Below are 25,601 nucleotides of genomic sequence, written 5' to 3' on the forward strand. Positions count from 1 at the left end.
AATTCATTCAACTAGCATGAATTGAGCACCTGCTATATGCCAAGTACTATGCTAGTCACTAGGCGTGTAGTAAGAAAAGAATGATGTGTCCCTGTCCTCACAGAGCATATAAAATAAAAGGATCTTTTTTTCCCCTGACATGCATTTACTAAAGAATTGCTGCAAACTAGATTATGAGTACTCATACAGCAGATGGCAGTTTTCTGCCCATCTGGGTTGGTTCTAAAGAATAAGCCCTCATGTATCAGTAGATAAGGTTTCTTCCAGTACTGAGCTTTCATGATCAATGATCTAATAGTGGAAACAGGATGTCTGCTCCCAAGAATATGTTATCCTTGTGTTACTCTTTATGAAAGAGAGCAGAGAAATAGGGCCTGTTAATTCAGAGGAAAGTGTGTTCCCCTTGTCCCTCTGTTTGTGCCCCCTTTAGCTCTTGCCAAACCACCTTCCAAAGCTCACTCTAAGCTCCTTTATCCTCAGTTCCCTTTACTTCCTTTAACAGCTGAGACAAACCAGTTGTCTCTGCTTGGCGATACAAGAATCTCCAGTTGAAGGCTTCACTGTCAGGTCAATCTTCTCATGTTCCAAATGAATGGATACACACCTACACCATTCCTCTTCTTTTTGATTGCCATGTCTCCAAGGACAATAGCCTCATTCTCCCAGTCTTCTATATTTGAAATCTAGTAGCTGCCCTCTACCTCCTCAAAAATTAATCTTCATCCCCAAATTGGCTAGGTCTTCATTTCAAAATACCTGCTATGTAATTGCTTTTGCATTCCAGCCAGAGTTCTCATAGTTCTAGCACATTATTATACTTAACTCCAACAGCCTCTAACTGGTTTCAGCCTTAGGATCCTGTTGAAATCTGTTTTGTGCCACACTGACAGCATCATCTTTCTAAAACCCAAATTTCCTATAAAATAGTGAGTCATCACACAGAAACCATTAGTGCTTTCCTTGACTTATGGAGTAAAGCCTGCACTTGCAATGTCTAGTTTTGCATCCTGTGCCTCCTAAGGAGCCTGAGTAACTAGTAACTCTACCTTACTATCCTCCTCAGCCCCAGTGTACTGCTGCCCAGGCATTCCCTGGCCTGAGCATGTCACTACTCCTCCCCTCCAAACTTTTGCACATTTAGAAAGATCCAGGGACCACAGCACTGTATCATGCCTATCCCTTTCTGTATTAGCAAATACTTACAAAGTGAGCAACCCAAGTAAAGAACTGAATGTGCCAGGGTGCATGGTACTGATTTATAGCTTGTCTTATTCTTTCTGATTTGTGTATGCCTCCTTATGTTGATTAAAAACATAACTGCTTAGAAAGCTCTTATACATAGGATCTCTTGATTCAACAAGTTTATCAAGCATTGCCTTGCATAATTGCTTGCAGAATAACGCTTTGTGCTTAAGTAGCTATTGCTTTGCACGACCTGGGCTGCCATTGGGTTTTTCTGTCTTTTAAAATTATTCCTTTATGGGGCCAGTGTGGTGGCATAACAGGCTAATGCTCTGCCTGTAGTGCCGGCATCCTGTATGAGCACTGATTCTAGACCAATCACTTTACTTCTATCCAGCTTTCTGCTTATGAACCTGATAAGACAACAGAGGACTGCTCAAGGTCTTGATCCTTTGCACCAACATGGGAGACCCGAAAAGAAGCTCCTGACTCTTGGCTTTGGATCAGCTCAGCTCCAGCTGTTGCAAGAATTTGGGGGAATAAACCAGCAGATCTTTCTCCTCCCTGTCTCTCCTTCTCTCTGTAAATTTGCCTTTCAAACAAAAAATTCATACATCTTTAAAACAATTATTTTTAATATAGTCATTTATTTACTCCAGCTACACCATGGCGTTGTGTAAGATAATTCATGAAAGAAAAATGTTGTGCTCAAGCCTTCAGTTACTTTAATGTATTTCCCAAATATTTCATTCCATTATTTTATGTGTTTATTTGAGAGACAGAGATGGAGACAGAGAGCTTCCATCTGCTATTTCACTCCCCACAGGCCTACAGCATCCTAGGCAGGACCAGGCCAAAGCTAGGAGTTAGAAACTCAGCCCAGGTCTCCCACAGGAAAGGTTGTTCTGGATGTACACTGGGCACTTCAGTGAATATTAGAAGATCAGCATTGATAGCAGACAGGTCACCCGAACCACTTTTCTGATGAGGCTCAGATCACATTCACCTCCTGGGGATTTTCCACACCATGGGAACTGATCTCCCTGAATTCTGGTGATTCTGACACAATCTGTATTCACAATGGGATCAAGACTCAGTGTTCCAGAGCTGGCATGCCAGGCAGCAACACAGACACTGAGTTAGCAAATGCCAGGCGACAACATGTGCCTTTTCACCCCTAAAATTTGTTTATTCACCAAGAGTGGAATTCACTAACCTAAGAGGACACTACTTTAATTTATACATAAACATAAAATTATTTTTATCCCATATAGTATAAAGGTGTATTTCTCAGTAATTTCCAAGTCCACTGAAATCTGGAATCTGAACATTTCTTTCATTTCAGTATCCACACTTTAATATTCCACATTTAAACTTTGTTTTTATTTCTTTGATATTCAACTATTTGTTGACTATTCGTTACCAGTAAGTATCATTCAATGAATCATTAATTATTGAACAACATGAATTACAAAAAAATGTAAAACTAGTAGTCTCACTTTGGTCACTTAATACCAAATAGCTACATCACTAACCTTTTTGTATAAGGTTTATTTTAGACTTTGTGATAATTCCAGTTGAGGCAGTAGTTCCTTTGTCGTTGCCAATGCATGTGAAAAACACCATTTTAATATTTTCAAGAGAGGATGCTTTTAGTTGATTAAAAAAATGAATCTTACAGACTGGATATGGTAAGTGCATGTTAAACCCTGGGTTCTGAATTGTTCTTTAGTGTTCTCAGCCTTAGGACCCAAGAGATGTTCCCCAAAATGATACATTGTTTGAATTGTTCTTTCTTGTCTGTGACAAGAGGACGTCATTTCTCTCCTTTGCCTCCCAGGTGGCCGTGGAGGATCGCATCAGGCAGCTGCATGAAGCCCACAGGGACTTCGGGCCAGCGTCCCAGCACTTCCTTTCCAGTAAGTCATTGCAGCTTTCAGCTTAAACTTTTCTCTATATCTCTATAGCTGAGAATGAAGACTTAAATTGTGGTAATCTCTGCCAGAGGCATGGATGCATAAATCATTCTACACTATAACTAGCATGATGAATTCAGAAGGCAGGAAAGACCCAGGACCAATTAGATGATTTTCTTCTAGTCTTGAGATAATGTTTAGTTGTTTCCTGAAGCATATTCACCAGTGCTAATTTTATTAATATTTTCAATCCACATACCTGCCTTTATCAGTTCACTTCATAAAGCTGGTAATTATCATGTCATGTTAGTATGATCATCCTGTGTGTTCTTGCAAATCTTTAATTTTTGATTTCTATGTAGTTCATGGGATACTCCCTGGGTACAGGTTGGAGGCTTGGTAGAACAATTCCTTATTTTTGTCTTTTAGCCTTGACTACTTTATTGGCTGTATTTTATAGCCATATTAGTTATATACGTAGAGAGTTTTTATATGTTATATGTTTTATTCTTGATAGTTTTTTTCTGTGACTTTAAACTTGTGTTTAGTTATTTGTATTTGAAAGGCAAAGAAATAGGGAGAGTTCTTTCACCCATTGCTTGTATTCCCCAGATGCCTGCAGTACCCAGGGTTGGGCCAGGCTGAATCCAGATATCAGCAATCTGAATCTTTCATGCAGGTGGCAGGAAACCCAAAAATTGGGGCCATCCTGCACTGCCTCCCAGGGTATGCATTGGCAGGCAACTGGAATCAGAAGTACAGCTGGAACATGAACACAAGCCCTCTGATAAGGAATGTGAGCATCCCCACGGCTGTGCCAGATGCCTGGCCTTTTGTGCTTTGTAATACATATTGAGATACAGCTTTCCTTAACTAAAAGTTTAAATATTGGAATATACAAAATATAACAGTGAATCTTGGTTTGGCAAGCACATCTTACCTCTGATGAATGTTGTTTATGTATAACACTCTTTAATTGATTATGAAAGTTGAAATGTTTAGCATTTAAAAAGTCATACTTCTACATGGAATTAACATCCATTAGCTTTTCGGTGCATTTCTTCCTGGTCATGCATGAGTCTGTATGAAGGTCTAACCATCACTTTAAGGCAATTACTTTGTGCTTGTTCATGTTACAAACATTAACTGCCTCGATCTTTATAGCAACTCCATGAGGCAGGCACCATTATCATACCCTTTTTGATGAGGAGGAAGTGGGGGAATACATTCACACAACTAGTGCATGAGAGAGCAAGAATTCAAACCTAAGAGGTTAGTTTCAAAGTCAATGTTAATAACTAGCCTTACCGTTACCTTATTTATATATTTCACAGTAAAGAAGGAATTCTGTTTGCTCTTACTTTATTCTTCTATTGCATTCTTTTATTGCCACTTTCTGGTTCTTTCCTTTCTTTTCCATTCTTCAAGCATTAATAGAAAGATTTGAGCTCACAGATATTTTAAGATATCTGATTAGAGCCTTCCACGCACATCTTTAGTGGTCATTGTCTTTTAGAAAAAAATTTTTCTCAAAGGTGTTGATCCTGTCTTTTGTTATGCACAAATAATGGATGAAGTAAGAAGCTGTCACATATTCTTGATTGATTCTAACCTGTTAGCTACATGCAGTCCAGTTATGTGGATGGTATCAGACACGCGTATGGGTAGCTCCAGTAGCTTTAAAGAGGGGGGAGTGAATTAAAATTATACCTAAGTAATGGGGCGGTAACTTTGAAGAAAGGCTCTAGATAAGTTATAAAGGCTGCGGATTTTGTCTTCTGTACATTCCCAAAACTCTGGTCTACCTAACCTGCCTTGGGGGCAGCCATTCCATTTGATTTAATTGAGATTGAATGTGAGAACATACTCCTAAGTGACTCATAAACCATAAATAATAATATGACTATTGTGAATATTAATAACTCCTCAGACACTGTGCATATCCATTCATACTTTCTTCTCTCTGTCTCCCTCCTCCCTGAATTCCCATGTCTTCCCCATTAAAACCTATTCCCAGAAAATGATATGTTATACTCATTTAACCCCGGGCATGACAGGCAAAGTTTAATTTGTACTCCTCGTAGGTTATTTGCATTTTAATAGGGTAAAAATCCATAAGCCTGAGGAATGGCTCTCAGGTGGTAGAACATCAGCCATGAGCCCAGAGCTATGAGGGAAGAGCTTAGAGGGTCCAGTTGGAGCAGCCTGACACCTTTCACCCACTTCCAGAAAGCTCAGGCCTAGAGACACAGGCACTGCTTAGGAGATTGATTAGCATGCATGAATGGAGCCAGTCCTGCAAGTCTTAGATAGCCATATGGAGTCACGATGTATGCACAGAAGCTTTGCTTTTGGCTATATAATAAGGATTTTTCTAAAGGATGCTAAAAAAAATAGAATAATGAGGCTAATAGGACAATGAGGCTAATTGATGAATAGTGTCTGTATGTTTTCCTTTTTGAAATTACAAAGGCAATACATGCTCATCAAACAGTACAAACAGAAGAAGGAACATTATCCATAATCTCCCCACTCAAAAATACATGTTTCTGTTTTCTCCCAGTATATATGTATGTGTTTATGTGGATCCAGCTTCCCTTTTTTCTTTTCAAGCAGGCAGGGGTAAAAACATAACTTTATGACCTGCTTTTTCACCTAAAAACTTTATTGCAATATTTTATGTATTTAAATATTTTTCTACATGCTACTTCCTTGAAATGGCTGGCTAGTAATCCATTCTATATACCACATCTGCCGAGACAGAGCTGAATTGCTCAAAGTAACAATGTTCCAAGCTTGTTCACTATTATATCCAACACCGTGTACACTTGTGTACTTTATTAAACATCTCCAAATCTTACTGTAAGACTTTGACACTTGGAAATAATAAAGTGAGTTGAGCATTTAGCCTATTGCTTAATGGGGCTGTTATGAAGAACCACGTCTTCCTTTGGAGTGTCTGGGTTGGCTCCCTGACTCCAGCTCCTGGCTCAAGCTTCCCGGTAATGCAGATCCTGCTAACAGGCAGGGATGCGCTAAGTGATTGAATTCCTGCTTTCCATGTGTGAAACCTGGATTGGATTCATGGCTCCCAGCTTCAGCCTGGCCCAATCCCAGCAACTGACAGGTAAAAAAGCTGTGTGTGTATATGTGTGTGTATGCGTGTGTGTCTACTCTGTGTTTCTGAAATACACACTTTTTAATGTACAAGGCCTATAAAGACAAGCAAATTTAAAATGAGCCACTAACTTAGACCCCAGACAACACATATTTATCCTCTCTCTCTCTCTCTCTCTCTCTCTCTCACACACACACACACACGCACACACACATGCACATACACACACTCTTTGAAAATTGTGTTACCAGCTGTCTTTTTATTTGAAAGAAGGCAGAAGCCTTGTATTTTTTTAAAAAAAGTTTTTGCTATTTCTTCTTAATGAACCAGTCTCTACTTGTTATAGAAGTTAATGCCTTTATCTTCAATCTGAAAGAATGTAAAATGAAAACATTATAAAATATGAACTTTCTATATTGATAGACATTATTTACTTTTAATTCTAGTTTCAATATGCTATTATTCCTAATTGACTTCTGAAACTTAAAGCAAATAAAGGAGAAAGCCTGAGCATGATTTTTAAAAGTTATATATATATATATATATACATATATATAACATATATATACATATATATAATATATATACTATAAAGTCATTTAAAACTTACTGTTAAAATTATTTTAAAATTGCATATTTAGCTGGTAGGTACAGTGCTGCTTTCTTTATATGCCAGTGATCAAGAAGCTACTAAAAATATATAAAACTTTAAAATTAAAGAAGAAAATATTGGGGTTTGCATTGATTGACATTATAGTCTAAATATTATTCCCTCTTTCGTTATTTTCAAGAATTTAATAACTTTTTCTGCCCCTTTTCTCAATTCTCTAGAAATTTGCTCTGAATTTTACTTTTCTCACTAGGGAGAATTACTATACATGTGTATTTTGGTAAAAGTAGAAATCTCTTTGTAACAGTAAAAAGAACCACTGATTTTCTTAATATTTTACGAGTTCTAAAATTCCCTAAATGAGTATTTTCCAAGCCAAGTTCCTCAGAACGTTTGTGCTTCCATTTGAGCTTGATTACTATTCTTTGGAACAGATAGTTGAAAGTCAATAAAAGTTGGAAAAACATTAGATTGTAAAGGATGAGCAGGTCTCTTCGTTGTTGGTGTTCTGAATGCCTCTAGTATGCATGTACACTCTTAGGGCAGGATAAGGAATCTGCAGCTCTTCTCCATGCTTGTGTGACTGTGGAGCCCTTTTTCAAACACATCCAAACAGTGTCTCACTAAAGCATATCTTGGAACAAAGTGAGTTTCTGCTAGAGTGTATTATTTCCCAAGTGGTTCCCATGACAAGATTTTTCTACTGAAAGTAGTCAGACCGCGATCCAATTAAAAGAAAAAAGAAGTGTGGGCATTGTGGCACAGCAGGTTCTGCTGCCACTTGGGATGCTTATATCCCATATGTGGATGCTGGTGCAAGTCCTGGCTCCTGCTGTTACATCATAGGACACATCAGACAATGGTTCATGTGCTCGGGCCTCGGCCACCCTTGTGGGAAACCTGGGCAGAGTTCAGGTCTCCAGCCTGGCCCAGCCTTTGCTGTTACAGGCATTTGGGGAGTGATTCGGTGAATGGAAGAGGTACTTCTCTGTCTCAGGCACTCTGTCAAGTAGATAGAAATGGACACTGTTTACATAAAGGGAAAATGAATATAAGGCAAAAGCCAACTTAATATCTGTTAGAAGCTTTCAAACCCTGAAGTGTGGCTCATTAGTCAATCTTATGATCATTTAGTTAGCTAAAACCCACAATTTTCAGTGTATTTGTTTTATATTTATATATTTATTTAGGAGGGAGGGAGAACGAGTCAACATTAACAGGAAAATGGAGTCAATCATTACCACCAGCAAGCATAGCATGTGAGCATCTGAACTGACATCTTCAAGACCAAATACCCAACCCTGACCAATTTTAGTGGAATGCGATAAATTAGAAAACTAGAAAATATCAGCATATTGAGCTGCTGCCTACAATTCTGGCAACCCATATGGTCACCAGTTCAAGTCCTGGTCACTTCAATTCAGATCCGACTCCTTGCTAATGTGCTTGGAAAAGCAGCAGAAGATGCCCCCCAGGTACTTAGGTCCCTGCATACACATGGCAGATGTGGATGGAGTTCCAGGCTCCTGACTTTGGTTTGCTCCCAATCCAGCCGTTAGAGCCACTAACTATTGGGTGAACTAATAGTACAGGACTCTCTCTCTCTCTCTCTCTCTCTCTCTCTCTCTCTCTCTCTCTCTCTCTGTCTTGTGCTTACTTTCTCTTGCATGTGCTTACACTCACTCTCTGCCTTTCAAATAAATAAATATTTTTAAAATTACAAATTAGAGTAGCTACACAAGTAAGATGAGCTGGTACTTGATACTTTGTGTTGCTCTGCTTAGAGCCATTTGTGTGCACTTTATCAGAATGTAAATGGTTTTCTTTCCTTGAGTTGTAGTCCAAAAATATTGAAAAACGCTAAATTACTCCAGTCCTTCCCTTATGTTACAAATGACAAAATACGTGCAGAATGATCGAATGGTATTACCAAGATTACAGAGATGGTTGTAATAGATCTGCAGCTGGAACCCAGTTTCTGAACTTCCGAGCCTCACCCGACACTGCTTAACCCATTAACAGATACCCAGACAAGTAACTGGCTAGTCCATTTGAATTTGCCAAAGACTTTTCCCTCCTGTGAGTATTCCTCTTGGTCTGGCTAATATTAAGCTGATTTACAGAGCCTAAGGGTTTTTTTTTCTCAATATTCCTGAGCTGCAAACTGCCCTAATTGATGGTATTGGATATTAATTGCAAGTGAAAGCTTTAGGACTGCATTGACTGGATTCAGATATCAGCTCAGACACTATCACTTTGCTGTGGGAATAATAGTAACATATTACATCAGTTTTTAGATATGCCTTTTCACCCACGATTTAATAGTTCTGAAATCAGGATGTACAGTTGTAACTTCTCAGGATTCTAGTGAGGATCATGTGCTTACTGTATGTAAAATCCCTCAGAACAGTGCCTGGCATATAGTAAGTGCCATATAAGTGCTTACTAGTAGTGTTTGTGTCATTATTACTATTGCCTTTATAGTGAAACTAGTCATGAAAATATCTTCATTCTCCTGCATTTAGTTGTAAATGTAAGTAGTCCCCCTCTTTTCTGAAGATAATTTTCGTGAATCTCATGCAGAATTGCAACATTTCACACATTACTAAAGCTTAGTATCTGTTCACACAACTAATGAATAGAGGAATAACTAAATGGGCAGATAGTGATCTCTGTAAGTTCAGGATGGTATTCATCTTGTTGACAGTTCTATTCTTCAGTACCTAGCACAGGACCTAACACTTGTGTAGATTTTTCAGTGAATATTTACAGAATGAATTAAGTCTTATACCTAAGGCAAGAAGAATTAAATGTACCCCTGACATTGTTGACAATCTACAGTGGCATGAGATATAAGCATAGTAACTACCACATAGTAGACAATATGTGACCTTTGATGGTGCATCTCAGCAAGGTTGAAGCCTTCGTAGCTTTACATGGCCATTTTTATTAAAGTCTACTCTACCATGTCATGTATTAAGGGAAAAAGCTGACTTCCAAATTACATCATGATAATGACTATCTTGGAAAATAAAAATAGCACAAAGATACATATAAAGACTGAGAACAACAGTATATCAAAACGCAGTTGTATCTTTGTACTTTTGCAGATTTTTTTATAATAAGCTTGTATTCCTTTTAGAAGATTAAAAAAACAGTAAGTATAAAATTTTTATACTCTAGCTTTTAACCCAGTGACCTCTTGCAGTGCTATACTCTATGGGTGGCAATTGAACTCTATAAGATAAATTTCCTTTTTACTGTTTATTCTAAATTTAAAACCTGTGAGTTTCATTGAGTGACCTTCTGGTTCTCAGATTATGAGACACTGTAAAAAGAACAAACTAATCAGTTATTTCTCGCAAATGTTGCTATCTTAATGGCCTTAATCATGTCCCTGGTTAACACTTTTTTTCCCTTGTGAAGGCTACCAATGACATACAGGGCTGAATGGTCTGTTTGCATCTTGAGAATTGTGGCAAGCCTTCACCCCCATTCATAGTTAATTTTTTAAAGAGGTGGTAGGTTAACCATATCTAATAATTGCTGCCATTTCACTCACAGTGTGCCAACTCATTGTCCTTAGAGGGCGAAATTGTTTGAAATATGCCTGGGACTATAATTTAAAGCTTGAGACCACCTTAAGAAACCTTGCAGGTACAATGTGAGATGATTTTCAGTCTACAGCTCTGTCACCTCAAATCTCAGAGCAAAATAATTTGAGGCAGGTTCTTCAGCAATCAGTTGTTGTCTTGCATGTTAGGAATTTGGACAAATGATATATGACCAACTAATGATGCAGTTAATACCTCTGTACATTCCAATGTGACCTTTTAGATGATCAAAACAGAAAGAGGGGCCCGGCGGCATGGCCTAGTGGCTAAAGTCCTCGCCTTGAACGCCCCGGGATCCCATATGGGCACCAGTTCTAATCCTGGCAGCTCCACTTCCCATCCAGCTCCCTGCTTGCAGCCTGGGAAAGCAGTCAAGGACAGCCCAAGGCTTTGGGACCCTGCACCCAGGTAGGAGACATGGAGGAAGTTTCTGGCTCCTGGCTTCGGATCGGCACAGCACCGGCCATTGCGGCTCGCTTGGGGAGTGAATCATCGGATGAAAGATCTTCCTCTCTGTCTCTCCTCCTCTCTGTACATCTGACTTTGTAATAAAAATAAATAGATATTTAAAAGAGACAAGGATGGTCATTATGGCAGAGTAGGTTAAGTTACTGCATGGGCTGCTTGCATTACATATCACAGTGCCTGGGACTGAATCCTGCCTCCTCTTCTGGTCCAACCTCCTGCTGAAGTGTGTATCCTGGGAGGCAGCAGGTGATGGAGTAACGTCTTGCCTACCTCTCACCTGTTGACCTGGATGGATATCCTCACGCTGATCTCTGACCAGACCCAGCCCTGGCTGTTGCAGGCATTTTTTGGTGCTTTCAGATCCCATTAGGAGGGAGCTGGCAGGCAAGTGAATGGTCAGATGCCTATATGGGATGCTGGCATGGCAGGTGGCTACTTTTACCTATAAGCCACAATGCCATCCCAGTTGTTTTTTTCCAGAAGTCTTCGGTAATTAAGAGAAAAATAACAGAAGCAAAGCTGCTAAGGCATGCCAACCTCAATAAACAACATTTTAAAGACAGCATGGTGAGAATAATTACTCTGTTCTTGAAATGTATTAACATGACCCTTTCACTTTTAGGTCAAACTTATATTCACCAATAAGATTTCAGATTTGTTTGCTTCTAGTATCCTCAGTGTCACAGATTTGCATTATTGGCCCAGAATACCCCATTTATTTGAACAAATGAAGAAATTGAATGGAAGTTCTCAGTTTCTGCTGTGAGAATTTGTGTGCTGGAGCTGGGCTTATCCTGGCTCTAGAGAGCCAATTGTTTGTTGTTGTTGTTGTTGTTGTTTTTAAAGATTTATTTATTTTATTACAAGTCAGATATACAGAGAGGAGGAGAGACAGAGAGGAAGATCTTCCGTCCAATGATTCACTCCCCAAGTGAGCCGCAATGGGCCTATGCGCACCAATCCGAAGCCGGGAACCTGGAACCTCTTCCGGGTCTCCCACACAGGTGCAGGGTCCCAAAGCCTTGGGCTGTCCTTGACTGCATTCCCAGGCCACAAGCAGGGAGCTGGATGGGAAGTGGAGCTGCCAGGACCAGAACCGGCGCCCATATGGGAACCCCGGGGCGTTCAAGGCAAGGACTTTAGCCACTAGGCCATGCCGCTGGGCCCTAGAGAGCCAATTGTTAAAGATACAGGAATGGTGAACCAGTCATTCAACTCACATTTGGTAGCTTGGAATCAGCTCAAGGGGGAATATTTACCCAGCAGAAATTAGCAAATACTGCAAATCAAGGCTTCCTTTTTAGCATAGCTAGTTTACCAGAACACCATTAATTTATGTGTATTATTCAGATTACCCAGGTCTTTGGAGGCCAAGCATTCTCTTAGGCTGAGCAGGAAGAGAGGTCAGGACTCAAATGTTTACCAGCCTTGGATGAGTGATCACTCACCCTAGTTTATTTAGGACTTGCCCTTGTGATATCACTGAACTTTCCATATTCCAGGAAATCTCCCCCATTCCAAGCAAACTAGGCAAGGTCCTCCATAGTGCTTCCCGTAGATGTACTTCACTGAGAGAGATGTCCACGTGAGAGGCAGAGGGGAGACAGGTTCTACAGGGAGGTCTAGACTGAATTAGCTGGATCCCATAGCCAGCTATGGAGCACACATGGCACACCAGGCTCACCCCAACCACTGGGCAAGGGTGCTGGACTATGGCTGTCCTGTGTCAGGCAGTCATTGGATGTGGGTTTCTGGGAAATAGGAGCTAGTACAGAGTTCCCATTTGGTGGAGGGTTATTTTCTGGTGACAGGGACAGTGCACCTATAGCAGTCAACCCTCACAAAGGCTGTGGATGGGTGAACCAGCATAATGATAGGGAGCTGCGTTGAGACACCGGTACTATTAGCTTCTCCCAGATCGTATGAAGCTATTATGATATCCCATGATTAATCTGGCTTTCGAGCGAAACAGTGGCATTTAGCTTAATTACTAACTACCGCTTTGTTAACATGGAACCACATGGAAATGGGCTCCAGAGGCACAGGAGAGATGAAGCTAATGCTGGTTTCTTTCTAATTTCATCTTCCTGGTTGGTACACATCCCTTTGGGCCGGAAGAAGGCCTAAAGCAGGGACAGCAACACTACGAGTCGGAGTCTGTTTCATGACATGGTTGCTATTTTAGTGGAATACTGGCTCTGCAAGGTGTATTTTTGCATGCCCCAGAAAAGGAAGGTGTTTGTGAGTTTGGCCTTGGGAATCATTTTTTCATCTGTCCTAGAATACAAGGCTCTGCACAACAGCAGTGGTGGGATTGCATCTCTGTGGGCAAAAATCATTGCTTTCATTTTTCCATTTGGAGGTTTTTCCTTTTCACAACACAACCAATTTGGGATTACAAAATAGTTTTGGGGGAAAACATTGAGGGGAGGACAAAAGGCATTTTTTGTTATTTGTCAGATTTACGTATGAGTTTTCCTTTGCTTAAAATACATTTTTCTGGGCCTGGTATGGTAGCCTAGATGCTAAAGTCTTCACTTTGCATGCACCAGGATCCCATATGGGCGCTGGTTTGGATCACAGCAGCTCCATTTCCCATCCAGCTCCCTGCTTGTGCCCTGGGAAAGCAGTCCAGGATGGCCCAAAGCCTTAGGACTCTGCACCCACATGGGAGACCTGGAGGAGGTTCCTGGATCCTGGCTTCAGATCGGATCAGCTCCAGTTGTTGCAGCTACTTGGGGAGTGAACAAGCAGAAGAAGGATCTTTCTCTGTCTCTCTTCTCTGTAAATCCTGATCTTGAAATAAAAATAAATCTTAAAAAACAATAAATCATTTCTGGATTTTTAGATAGACTTTGAAATATCAGAAAAAATTATTATTTTGTCCTACTGCAGATACTGCTCTGCTTTGTGCCGTGTCACCTTAAGACTTGCTGGAACTGAGCTAGGCTTAGGGAATGAGGAGTGTGTGCAGCACTGAGGGAGGCAGAAGGAAGGGTAAAAACCAGCGATCACAATGAAACATATATTTCTTCTTCTGTGTGTGCATTTGCTGCCACAGATAAAAATCTATCATAGTAGGGCCCAGCGGCATGGCCTGGCGGCTAAAGTCCTCGCCTTGAAAGCCCTGGGATCCCATATGGGCGCCAGTTCTAGTCCCGGCAGCTCCACTTCCCATCCAGCACCCTGCTTGTGGCCTGGGAAAGCAGTCGAGGACGGCCCAATGCTTTGGGACCCTGCACCTGTGTGGGAGACCTGGAAGAGGTTCCAGGTTCCCGGCTTTGGGTCGGCGCGCATAGGCCCATTGCGGCTCACTTGGGGAGTGAATCATTGGACGGAAGATCTTCCTCTCTGTCTCTCCTCCTCTCTGTATATCTGACTTATAATAAAATTAATAATTCTTAAAAAAAATCTATCATAGTATATCATAGTTTCTTTCATTTGCTTTCCATTTACCTTCTGCTTAGAGTTTCCACTTCATTTTGACTTCTGTTTTTTGTTTTCTTTTTAAATATTACTTTCCATGATAGTTTTATAGGTATAGAGAGTCTGCCCTCTACCCCTTCCCCCTTCTCTACTCCCCACCTCCCCAATCTCCTCCCTTTCAACTGTTTCCCCTCCCCCTCCTGTGTTATTACACTAGTATATTCCTTCAGTGACAGTCACAAGTCCAATATTCTGCTATTCAAATGTATCATGGCATTGTAGGTACAGGCAGTGGTAGAAAGTCTGGAATCATCTGTCAAGGTATATTTAACAATTTCATTGGGAGTCCTCCTTTTATTTGGCAGTAGAGATGCATACTGCAATATATATTCACTTCCCAGTATGCTGGTCTCCATTATACAGCTCAGCTATGAGAATATATATACATACATGTTTACCTATATATCTCTTTATCTTGTGTTTTTCATGAAGGTTCCCCTGTATCAGCGAAAATGATATTTGTACTTTTGTAATTGACTTATTTCACTGAGCATAAAGGTCTACATTTGGGACCATTTTGTTGCAAGTGGTAGAATTTCTCTTTTTATTGGTTGAGTAGTATTCCATGGAATAGATATACCACAGTTTCTTTATCCATTTTGCTTTTGACTGGAGTCTGTGTTTTTTCCATGTCTTCGCTATTATGCAATGTGCTGCTAATTTAACTTCCTTTGGATATATCCTCAGGAGTGGTATAGCTGTGTTGCATGGCAGGCTTATTTTCAGTTCTCTTAGCACTCTCCATACTGACTTCCATAGTGATTGTACTAACCTGCATTCCCAACAACAGTGAAGTAGGGTACCTTTCTCCCCACATCTACACCAGCAGATTATGTTGGTAGAGTTCTGAATATAGGCCAGTCGCTGGATTTAGATGGAACCTCACGTTGTGGCTTTTATTTGTATTTCCCTGATAGTGAGCCTGAGCGTCTTTTCATATGTCTATTCGCCATTTAAACTTGTTCTTTTTGAAAAATTTCTGCATATTTCCTTCTTCCATTTCTTCACAGGATTGTTTATTTTACCATTGTTGAGTTTCTGAAGCTCTTTGTAAATCCTGGGTTTTAGTCCCCTATCGGTTGTGTAGTGTGCAAAGATTTTCAAAACTTTGTTGATCTTTTTTTGTTTTGTTTTGTTTTGTTGCTTCTTTGCTGTACAGAAGCTTTTTAGTTTATTGTAGTTCCATTTGTTTATTTTAACTTAGACTGCCTGTGCTCTTGGTGACTTTTCAAAGAAGTCTTTCTCAATGCCTATATCTTAGAGAAAGTTTCTTGTTTTTCTCTAATAGGTCGATGATTCTGGGAGCAGATTTAGGTCATTGATCCATTTAGAGCTCATTTTTGTATAAGGTGATGAATGGAGATCTTGCTTTTTACTTCTGCATGCTGCTGTCCAGTTGTCCCAACAGCATTTGTTGAAGAGATTGAACTTTATCCCTGGATTATTTTCAGTTCTCTTGTGCTCTTTTGTTCTCTTTTCCTAACTTCTCCTTCTTTCTGCCATCCTCATATGTTATACTATAAACCAGACTTCCCTGATCTGAGTACTACTGAGGTTTTTTGGCCAATTATTTGTTGTTGAAATATAACTGGCACATTATCCCTGGCAACATCCCCAGCTTCTACCCACTACATGGCAGTAGCATCAGCCCCAGATACTGTCAAATGTTCCTGAAGTATGAAATTCTTCCTTGTTGAGATTCACTCATGTATGAACACCTGGACAGTCTTTTGGCTAAGGCAGTGTATCATGTGGAACAGTAAAAGGAGTGACCTATGCTTAAAGAACCATTCAAATCTCTTTTTCCGTGCCTCTATCTCTCCTTCAATGAAGGAAATGTCATCAGTAGATAATCTTAAAGTATTGACTCAGCTGCTTCACCCGAGATCACACCCCTTTCTGGACATCTCCTGATGCGGCAGTGGAGAGTACTGGCCATTTTAGCCCGATGCAAGGGAAGTCTTAAATTCTGGCTCAAGAGCTCACATAGTGTTTGCTGATACTGTCTGTAACCTGCGTCCCTTCACAACAGTCAACCTTAAGGGCACACCTTACTAATTGTCCTACATTTTCAACCTTGTCTTAGAGTGAGTCCTTGTGGGGAGCTAAATTTGTGAGAGGGCAATGTATTTACCAGGCATTCTGAAGCATCTGAGAAAAAGCCATTATAATAGGATCATTCTAGTTAATGGGTGATTTGATTTTCTCTTGTTTTTATCATGAAGTTGATGATTTTATCCTGTATTGGTAGTAATGATCATTATTTAAGCTTTGTAACCTCATAATATCCATTCATAGGTGAGGACTTTGAGGACAGCATAAAATTCCATCAACCTCTTGCCTTATACCCTAAGTTTAACAGAATACATATCAATGACAAGCACTAGTTAGAGTGCAAGATGGTCAATAAAACAGATAATAAAAAATGGATGAGAATATGAACACCGTAAGAATAAAGGCACACATTACTCTTTTATGTCTTGTTTTGTTTGATATTTCTGCATCTAGAATAATACCATGCATATAGGTGCAGAATATGACTTGATTGAATGAATAACTGGGCATGTTAAAGACTGTTCACACTCTAATACAATAGGAAAGAACATAGTCCAGCAGCTAATCCAATGTCCTAAGAAACTAATGAGTTTTGCTTTGTCTCCCATAAGGTAAAAATTGACTCATCTTGTCACTCAGTAAATGTTTATGGAATGACCAATACTGATCAAACTGTGCTGTAGAAACAGGAGAGCTGTAACAAATAAAACACGCTTTCTCTGTCATGGAACTTAAATTTCAATAAGAAAAGAGCAATTAGGTCATGAGCAGTTTGGTTTAAAAAAAATGAATAAAGCAAGATGAAGGGATTGGAGGGATGGGGCAGGGAATTCTCTAAATGCAGGGATGGTGGGACCTAAAAACTGAAGTAAGAGAATGAGCAAGGCTGATATTGAAGAGCAGTGTGTTCCAAGTAGAGGAGACTGTAAAGCCAAAGATCCCAAGATACTGATATGCTTCGAGGGTTTGAGGAATAAAAGGGAAACTGCTATGACTGAAGCCAAGGAAGCAAGTTGGTGAATGACAGGTCAGTGAGTAACCAGAAACAAGATCAGATAGGGTTCTGCCAGCTATGGTGAAAAGTCTTGAACTTTGTTCTTAGAAGAAAGAGAAGACTTGGGATTGTATTTTCTTAACATCTATGTATGTATTGTGAAGGCTTAATTAGGGATTGAGGGAGGAAGAGAAAAAGGGAGGGAGGGGGAGAGAAAGAGAGAAAAAGAGAGATGTTCTATCTACTTGTTCATTCCCAAAACGCACACAACAGCCAGATTTAGCCAGACTGAACCTAGGTGCCTGGGACTCCAACCTGGTCTTCCACATGGGTAGTAGGGCGCAAGTACTTGGGCCATCTTTTTCTGCTTTCCCAGTGCTTCAACAGAAATGGGATAGCCAGAACTCAAACCAGCACTCCAATATAGGATGCCAGTATTGTAAAACTGGCTTAACCCACCATACTACACTGGCCCTAAGACCCAGGTTTGTGAGAGAAGTGACATGTGTTTTCAGCCTTCTTACTGTCATATTTATTTATTCATTTGAAAGGAACAGTTATAGTGAGGAGAGACAGAAAGAAAGAGATCTTCCATCCACCGGTTCACTTCACAAATGATTACAACAACTGGAGCTGGGCCAGGCTGAAGCCAGAAGCCAGGAGCTTCCTCCAGGACACCTACAGGGGTTCAAGGGCTCAACTTGGGCCAGCCTCTGCTGATTTCCCAAGAGCATCAACAGGGAGCTGGATAGGAAGTGGAGAAGCCAGGACATGAACTGGTGTGCAAAGGAATGTCAGCCCATTCATATATGTTTTAGCAAACATTAGCCACTTAGAATATGAAAATGAGGAAAACAGAATTCTGATCATGAGACATTCACATGCTAATAAAGACATACCTATTAAATAAAGCATGTGGCTGTTTAGATGCTGTAGGAGTAGAATGGAAGCAGGAATTAATTCTGCAGTAAGGGAAGTAAGATGTTGTGTCTAGACAAGTACTAATACACATTATCCCAGAGGCTATGCGCAAATCCAAGTTAAAAGGCATTCTATCTGATGGGAAAGTAACAAGAAATACTTGTACTTGCTTTGTCTTTGCTTTCACACAGCAAGAATCACAGCATACATTCAGTGTTAGGAGATCAGGTTCTCCCTTCTCCTTAGCCATGCTGCTATGATGGATAGTCCCCTTTGCTGTTCTACTAAGTAGTCTCCTTATAGCCCTTTTGTTCAGAAAAGGGATTTCTTATGTGTTCATAATGAATATAAATATAGGTTTTGGAGAATGCTAATGTTTTAATGAGATACAAATAGGCAGACAAGAGAGAGAATAATTGAAGTATTAGTCAACATGGGGACAATTTGATATAGAACGAGAATATCTGAACAAGAATTATCTGAGAAGAAAATAGAAGAGGAACAGAATGAGCTCATTTATGGCATGAGTTAGGGACAGAAGGGATGTATCCTCAAAAGTTAAAAAGTAAAAGAGTTTTTGTTGTAGAACTTTACCTGGGTCACCCATCAAGGGAAAATAAACTACTTTCAGCATCAGTGGGAAACTCATGCCAGGACCCCTCCCTAGTTGGATACCTATATCTAAAGATGCTGAAGTTCCTGATGTTAAATAGCACAATACTTTCACGTTGCTTGTACAAAACACTTTAAGTAATTTCCAGATTGCTTGTAATACTTCATACAATACAAATGTTCTGGAAATAGTTGTGTTTTATTGCTTAGGGAACAATGACAAAAACATACATATATAGTACAGATGGAATTTCCAGACAGTTTGGATCACTAATTAGCTGAATCTGCAGATGCAGGAACCTCAAAGATAGAGAGCCAACTGTAATTCAAAGGACTTGCTCCAGGAAATCTGCAGCAAGCATGTCCCTTAGGGGCTTAGAGGGAGAATTTTTGAATTGAATCTTCAGTTTTTCCTGGAGCCCAACATGAAAGTTCATGAGAACCTTGCTATTGTAACACAAAAGGAAGGGCACCAAGGTTTATGACAGGAGAGTGTGTAACTTTGAGTCAATAATTCCTGTAACATAGACTGTGGATACAGGGTGGATATCCACTGTAGTCATTAAGTCACCACTTCAGATGGTTCTCATCTGGTATTGAAGTATCTGGGCTCAAATCCTGACTCTGCTTCTGATCCAGCTTCTTGTTAATGTGCACTCTGGGCAACAGCAGGTGGTCACTTAAGTAGTTGAATCTCTACCACGCACAAGGAATGTCCAAATTGAGTTCCAAGCTCTGGCTTCCAGCTGCCCGAGACCCAGCTTTTATAGATATTTGAGAAGTGAGTCAATAGGTGGGCATTTTCTGTCTGTTTTTTTCTGTCTCTCTGCATTTTAAATAAATAAATGTTTTAAAGAAGAGTAAATTTGATAGTATAAAATGTTAAAAATCAGAATAAAATTCAACTTAAAAATGTTTGCTTCTAAAATCCTTTTTATTGAATCATTGTGTCATGCTGATATGAAACATTAGAACACATTTGATTGTAGTTGGCAGAATCATGATGCTAAAAGGCAGATTTGTCTCCTTTCGTGTTTTCATACTCTGAGAACTGCATCACATCTCTTTAGCATCAGAAAATGGCTAGACAAGGAGGAGGAGGGATTATTTCCTTGAGTTTTTCCATAGCCCCATGCTTTGGTGGTTAATGGTTTAAACCTTGAATCATAGCAAGTCTGTCTCATTTTTTCTTATACCTGGGGTTCTTCAGATTGACCACTGTTGAGGTAAATGGCTTGACTTACTATATTGATGATGATATTGGTAGGATTAAGAATAAATTTATAGGGCCTGGCATGATAACCTAGTGGCTAAAGTCCTCACCTCGACCATGCCAGGATCTCATATGGGCGCCGGTTCTAATCTGGTCAGCCCCACTTACCATCCAGCTCCCTGCTCGTGGCCTGGGAAAGCAGTCCGGGATGGCCCAAAGCCTTGGGACCCTGTACCCATGTGGGAGACTCAGAAGAGCCTCTGGGCTCTTGGATTCAGATCGGTGCAGCTCTGGTTCTTGTGGTCACTTGGGGAGTGAATCAACAGATGGAAGATCATCATCTCTGTATATCTAACTTTGCAATAAAAATAAATCTTTAAAAAAAGGAAAATGTAAAATATTGAGCACTCTTTGCTCTTAACTCTGAGGAAGCATTTTACATGCTCTATCCTATTTAATCCTCACAACAACCCTGTAAAAGAAGTATTACTATCATCTCCATTTCATAGGAACGAAGAACAAGACTAGGTCAGTTTAATAACATGTTCAAGTGCATACTTGTAACCATTATGGTTTGTCAACTTTAGGCAAGGGGTTATAGAGATGAGTGAATACAGCCAAATCAGTCTGGATGGCTTTGACTATAGTGGATAACCCCCGCTAATCTCCAGATGATAGTGGGCAGAAATGACTAAATAGGAGAGACTTTGGTTTGGAATATTTTCTATCCTTTAGTCTCTTGGTTTTCTATGTGCATGTGGGTATATGTCCCTTTTTCCCTCTGTCTCAGTTATATTCACTACAGTAATGCTAATGGCACGTCACCTTCCCCACCCCCCAAGTCAGTGGTTTGCATATACTCTATATTTTCATGCTTACGAGTCTAGGTAAAATGTTTCTGACTTCTTGCCGCAGGGTGGCTGGATTTGCCTCTAAACATGTTCTGTTTTAAGGTCCAGGCAGAAGGCTCAGAGGCCACCTGAGGCATAGTCTAGCAAAGCATAAAAGGGACAAGGCTCTGATTGCATACCTGCAAAAGCAAGCCACAAGGTTAAGAGGCAGGGAAGAACGCTGTAGTCACATGAAGCTGTCACTAAGACATGCATGTCTTACTTTTTTAACAGAACAGTGAAAATTGAAACCAAACTTCAGTCTCTCCCTTTATTGCTCTAATTGTTGTCATATTCTTAGGGCTTTCTCACTCTTCTCATCTTGCTGTCTAAATGGATGTACCTCCCATTTATACTCTTTGGTTTTTAATATCTGAGTTACTGCCTACTGTCTCAGGTTGTGAATTCTACTTCCCTTGAAATTTCCCTGGTGCCTAATACAATGCCATTCACACAGAGAGCATTCAGCAAATGGTTTTGACTGCCTGCCATCTTTTAAAAGTACATCTGGAGAGACACAAAACACACCTGGAAATACTGCATTGACTTGGTAACCTGACTAAACCCACATGGCCCGAAGACTGCAACCAGCACCACTTGGAGGGAAGTTTTCTAATCATGTTGTCAGCCAGTTCTGTTTGAATTTAATCTGAAATGCCATGAGCATAAGTTAGTCACAGCTCTATCTATACAGATACCTATCTTCTTATATCTGACCTTATGAGGCTTCATTTCTCTTGTGCTCTAATAATCACAGTGAGATTCTTGAAGCCTTCGATGAGTCAGTTTGAAGTAGCTCTTCTTTCATGAGTAATGCCACCCAATATTGATGATTAGACCTTGTTGGAGCTGTACAGCCAGCAGTATTGCATACAGTGTTACCTCTGCAATGGAGTCACCTTGCCAAGTAATCTAGTATGAACTTTTGACTTCCCGGATCGAATGTCAGCCTGATATCAAAAGGACTTTGGCAGGTGACAAATCCCATGCTGTGGTATTCTGTTCACCGTGTGCCGTGGCTTCAGAGCTCAGTGTTGTCTGCCTGACAGCTCATATAATATTTACACATTGTTATTCGTGAGGAATTTTAGTAAGCCATAAAGATTTTCACAGCTCTGGCAGACATTAGAGGTCTCATTCATCACCCCTGTGACCTTCCCCTCTGGAATGTAGCCCATCTGTCTCTGCTGTTGAAATCTTTATGGAAAAGCTGCCCATCTTTGAAAAGTTTAGTAAGGATCCTAAAGTTTTCATTGAATCTTTACTTTTGATATATTATATAGCCAGAACTAAGTACTATTTCTTATTGAATTTAATGTGTTGTAAAGTGTTATATTTACTTGTACTTTCAGTTAAATGACAAAAAACTTAATAAACGTAACCATATACAAAGCAATTGCAGTGCGGGAAAGTGATGCACACAGGTACATCTGGCAGCAATAACTACAGGAAGGATAGGCATTGAAAAGAGAGATTGAGATGCCAGCTGGGCTGCCCGCTACCTGTATCATAGTGCCTGAGCTACAATCCCATATCAGCTCTGATGCCAGCTTCCTGATAATGTGCATTCTGCCCCCCCCACACACACACACACCCTCCCCTCAGAGAAGACCTGAACTATATTCCCAGCTTCCTGCATCCTGGCATGGGCCTCGCTATTGTGAGCATTTAGGGAATGAAATGAATGTGAGCACTCTCTCATGCTCACTCTCGCTCTCTCTCGCTCTCTCTCGCTCTCTCTCTCTCTCTCTCTCTCTCTCTCTCGCTTTCTTGCCATTTTTCTCCTTCTGAGTCTCAAAAGAAAAGGCAGCTTCTATTTTAAAGAATAATTAACTAAAACACTAGAACTCTGTATTTAAATATTTATTATCACTTCAGGAAGTAAAAATTCACAGAAATAAGACCCAAAGCAAATCCAGTGAAAAAATAAAAGGAGTGAACTGGCTCGAGCACCAGGAGACAAGGATGTGCCACCCTAAGATATTGTTGGTTTCTACTTCCATTCTCCTCTTCTCAGGATTTAGGCAAGACACAGTCTAGCTACTTTCCCTCAAGGCACTGCCACCTTCAGCTTTTGTGAGCTGGTTCAGCCTTCACCATTGTTGTGAAATTATCCTCTTGAGATCACCACTGATGACAGCATCACACACCAGCTCCTCTCCCACACCCTTAGTCCTTTGGAGTTGATTGTTACTCATACCTCACCAACTAGACTGGGCTGCCTTTCAGCCCACTTTCTCCTGGATACTATTCTTGTTTTGACCATTCTTCTATTGCTTTTGTTTTGTTTTGTTTTGTTTTGTTTTCCAACGTTGGGCCATCTACCCATTGTTTTATCTTTTATTCTTCATGGTGGGGGGTAGATTGATATTTTTTAAAAACCTTCATCTTTGATATATATGTAGTTAAGTGAGTTTGCATGTAGTTATATACCTGTGATTTTCTCACCACAATTGGAGTAACGGTGATTAACGTAACCCATCATATACGAACATTTTCTGTGTTCTTTAATCTCTGTGTGTATGAAAGAGAGAAAGAACACTTAGCATGAGCTATACTCTCTTTTTTATTAAATTTATTCATTAATTACATTGTGTTGTAATTTCATAGGAACTGGGATTCTCCCCCCACTTCCCCACACCCTCCCCCCATGGTGGGTTCCACCACCCTGTTGCGTAACCATAGTTCAAGTTCAGTTGAGATTCCCTCTTAGCAAGCATATGCCAAGCATAGAGTCCAGCATCTTATAGTCCAGTCAAGTCCAACTACTTATTGGGTAGACCCTCTCTGGTCTGAGGCCAGAGCCAGCAGAGTATCATCCCGATCAAATAAAAGCACTAACATATTATCAGCAACAATTAACATCGGTATGGAATTAATTGACATAGTATTGAGCAGCCAACATGTTAAAAATAAATGCGATTTCTTAACCACATTCTGTAACCACCCCATTCACATTTCCATTTTAGTTTATATACTACATATGACATAACATCCATAACATAACATGTTATGCATAACATCATATCTTCTTAAATTAAGGCGAACATGTGGTATCTAACCCTTTGGGATTGGCTCATTTCCCTTAGCATTATGGTTTCCAGTTTGGCCCATTTGGCCACAAAGAACTGCATTTTGTTTTTTTTAATAGCTGAGTAGTATTCCATGGAGTAGATGAACCATAGCTTTCTTATCCAATCCTCTGTTGATGGGCATTTTGGTTGTTTCCATGTTTTTGCAATTACTGATTGTGCGGCTATGAACATAGGAGTGCATGTTGGTTTCTCATAGAACAAGTGTTCTGGATATATTCCTAGGAGTGCTATTGCTGGATCATACGGTATGTCGATTTTGAATTGTTTGAATATTTTCCATACTGATTTCCATAGAGGCTGTACCAGCCTGCAGCCCCACCAGCAGTGGAGTAGGATTCCCTTTTCCCCGCAACCTCGCCAACAAGTGTTGTTGGTGTTTTTCATGTGGGCCAGTCTTACTGGCGTTAGGTGGTACCTCATTGATGTTTTAATTTGGATTTCCCTTATTGCCAGGGAACTTGAGCATTTTTTCTTATGTTTGTTTGCCATTTGGGATTGTTCCTTTGTGAAATGTCTGCCCATTTCCCATGCCCATTTCTTGAGTGGCTTGTTTGTTTTGGTGTTTTGGCTGTTTTGTAGTTCTTTGTATATTCTGAAGATTAGCCCCTCTATCACCTACGTAGTGCGCAAAGATCTTCTCCCATTCTGTGGGCTGCTTTTTTACTTTATTGATTGTTTCCTTTGCTGTACAGAAGCTTCTTAGTTTGATGAGGTCCCATTTGTTTATTCTGGTCTTGATTGCTATTGTGTTTGGTGTCCTTTTTAGGAAGTCGGGACCTATGCCTAGATCTTGCAGAGTATTTCCAACATTTTCTTCCAAAAGTTTGAAGGTTTTTGGATGTAGGTTTAGATCTTTTATCCATTTAGATTTGATCTTGGTGTATGGTGAGAGATCTTTTAAATGTACAGCACTGTAGTGTAAACTAAAGATTCAGTGTTGTAGAGCAGATCTTTAGAACTTACTCATTTTGCACAACAGCAAATTTGTATCTATTGGCTAGTTCCCCATTTCTTCCTTACTCCTCAAATCCCCTGCCAGCCACCATTCTATTTTCATTTTCTATAAGTTGAATTATCTTCTAACTATTTTTAAATCTTCATTTTATTTGAAAGGCAGAGACAGAAAGAGATCTTCCATCCATTTGTCTATTCCTCAAGTGTCTGCAGTATCTGGGGCTGGGCCAGGTTGGATGCAGAGTGGGCAGAAATGACTCTGTCTGAGGAACTCTGTCTGAGTCTTCCCCATGGATGACAGGGATGCATCTACTTGAGCTATCACTTGATACCTCACAGAGTATGACTTAGCAGGAAGGTGGACGCAGGCACTCTGATGCAGAATTTGCCTTTCTGAACTAGTGACTTAACCACTACATCAAACCCTGACACCCAGTTTGCTTATTTTCTGCTTCTCATGTAAGATCAAGTAT

The 25,601-nt window shown here is 40.1% G+C and overlaps 1 protein-coding gene across 5 annotated transcripts in view; it reads left to right on the forward strand.

The window, feature by feature from the left end:
* DMD (dystrophin) overlaps nt 1-25,601 on the forward strand; it is a 1,951,117-nt gene that overhangs the window by 1,700,208 nt on the left and 225,308 nt on the right. For all 5 annotated transcript variants that reach the window (XM_058659083.1, XM_058659078.1, XM_058659079.1 and 2 more), the window contains one exon: nt 3,023-3,101. In XM_058659083.1, coding sequence (XP_058515066.1) covers nt 3,023-3,101 — 79 coding nt within the window. The remainder of the gene's footprint in view (nt 1-3,022; nt 3,102-25,601) is intronic.

The sequence above is a fragment of the Ochotona princeps genome, chromosome X (assembly GCF_030435755.1).
Source record: "Ochotona princeps isolate mOchPri1 chromosome X, mOchPri1.hap1, whole genome shotgun sequence".
NCBI lineage: Eukaryota > Metazoa > Chordata > Mammalia > Lagomorpha > Ochotonidae > Ochotona > Ochotona princeps.